This window comes from Asparagus officinalis, chromosome 5 (genome assembly GCF_001876935.1).
Source record: "Asparagus officinalis chromosome 5, Aspof.V1, whole genome shotgun sequence".
Taxonomy (NCBI): Eukaryota; Viridiplantae; Streptophyta; class Magnoliopsida; order Asparagales; family Asparagaceae; genus Asparagus; species Asparagus officinalis.
Window position 1 is genome coordinate 110,428,416 of NC_033798.1, and position 2,039 is coordinate 110,430,454.

Here is a 2,039-nt window from a genome sequence, read left to right on the forward strand (position 1 = left end):
GGGTAAAAAAGAAAAAGAGAAAAAGCAACAACATTCACGAAAAATATATTGAGCTGAGAAAAAGAAAGTGCTATTAAGAAATAGCTGAAATAAATAAGAATCATAGTCTTATTGTAAGCTCAATTCATATCAAAGTCCAACATGCATAATTGACAATAAACTAGTATCATTAAGTTTAAAATAAAATAATAAAGTGCAAGCTCAAAGAAGACTATCCATACTAGAAAAATAGTTTAAATCGAGAACCATTTATTAAGGGGTGCTATCCATGTTTCTGAAACTAGTAGTTCATGTCTGAGCGTTGTCCAAAGTTGGTCGCCTACCTATCCTCTCCAACACGTTAAGAATCCTCTTTCTCTGTATTGGTTCGGGCAATACCATAAAAGCCTTCGCTTCAACTTCATTCTTGTAGTATTCATCGAAAACCAGTTCAAGATCATCTATGGAAATATCTTGAAAACCAAAAACCTTATCAGCAAGAACCTCAACCCAAGTTCGCTCCTTCAAACTAACAATGGCAGTGGCTACCTTTCCCATTTCCTCCACAAGTTTCTCACCAATAATTATTTGGGAGTCCTCCCTTTTCTTCTTCATTACTGGACGAGACGATTTACCGCTTACAGTTCCTGTCTTGATAAAAATGCTCGAAGGCTCCACTCCATTTAATTGTGATACACGAACTCCATCCATACCAAGACTATCTACAAGATCATCTTCGTCGATATTGATAGTTGGAATCTCTTTATCAATGTCAGGGTCATAACTTGTCTCTCTAAATTCTCCAGTAGCATGATCCTCCCCACAAATAATGCGAAGTTCTTCATATCTTGGAATTGGACAATTCAAATAAGGCTTGTATTTTGGATGTCTCTGTTTGTAAGAAAAATAGAGATTGTTAATGTGATATATCAAATAGAAAAGTTTAAATTAACTTGGTGGACAAAATTAAGATATTAATATACCTCGATAAGCTCAGCATATGTCGTAGTGTCAAGTGTAATCATCTTACTCTCTTCATCCCATCCGGCTCCATTAAGCTTTTTTGCTTCACAAATAAGTTTTCACTTATCTTTAAGGGTTCGTAAGTGGTTCTCGACATTGAATGTAGTATAATTTTCTCCAAAGATAGAATTCACATGCTCAACAGCCTTTTTGAAAGCAGGGGCTTTAAATGTCTTATACACTTTATAACCATTATTTGCAAGTTTACCAAGCAAGAAATTAATGCCTCAATATGTGGAGGTTTCCATTTCTTGTTACTAGTTCCCTTTTTCCCTCCTGTCAGAGTTTCTTTGTTCCCGGATGACTTTCGTTTCTTCCCTTCATTCGTATGTTTTCCATCTTTTGAAGGAGAATTAACCTCAATACTTGAAATTGAATTTTGTGTAGCATTATTCTGGGAGCTTTGTGATCATATGATTTGTTGGCTTAAATTTATGGGTGGGAACCCAATAGAAGTTCCACCAACATTAGCATTCATGAATTGTTGATTAGGCGAATCTCCAAGACGACCAAAAACATAAGGGTTTCCAAGAGCGTGTACTCCTTGAGAACGAGAGAAGTGTGGCGATTGTTGATCTAGTGTTGAAGTGACTTGAAAGTATCCAGTCCTGTTACCCCCATATGCACACTTTTCTATATTCTCCATCGTCCTGTGATATTGTAAATATTCATAGAGACAACAAGAATAAACTTTACATTATGACAATTAGAAAGCAAAACTATAAAATTATACATACATATATTGAAGCTCATCATAAAAAAGAATATATCAATAAAGAAATGTCAAAGATACACAAAATTTGGTTTCTAGTAAGCTTGATAATAGGAAAAACAAACAAACTTGTTCACTTAATGATCTAGCATATATTGGTGGTCTCAATTAAAACAATACAAAACACAAATACTAATCACCTAATCCAATTTCCACCTCATTCCCTTTCTTATATTGAGCGTAATATTCTGTCCACATAGACTTTGCTATTTCATCTCTTTTCTTTAACCAAATAGCTTGTGCTTCTTTCTGTTCCCTTTTGCTC

General features: G+C 34.7%; 1 protein-coding gene across 1 annotated transcript; it reads right to left on the reverse strand.

Moving 5' to 3' along the window:
- On the reverse strand, positions 289-1,026 carry LOC109842365. Its single transcript, XM_020411252.1, has 2 exons — positions 963-1,026; positions 289-870 (listed from the first exon to the last, which is right to left on the reverse strand). The coding sequence occupies exons 1-2, from the start codon at positions 1,002-1,004 to the stop codon at positions 289-291; spliced, it is 624 nt and encodes a 207-aa protein (XP_020266841.1). The 5' UTR covers positions 1,005-1,026.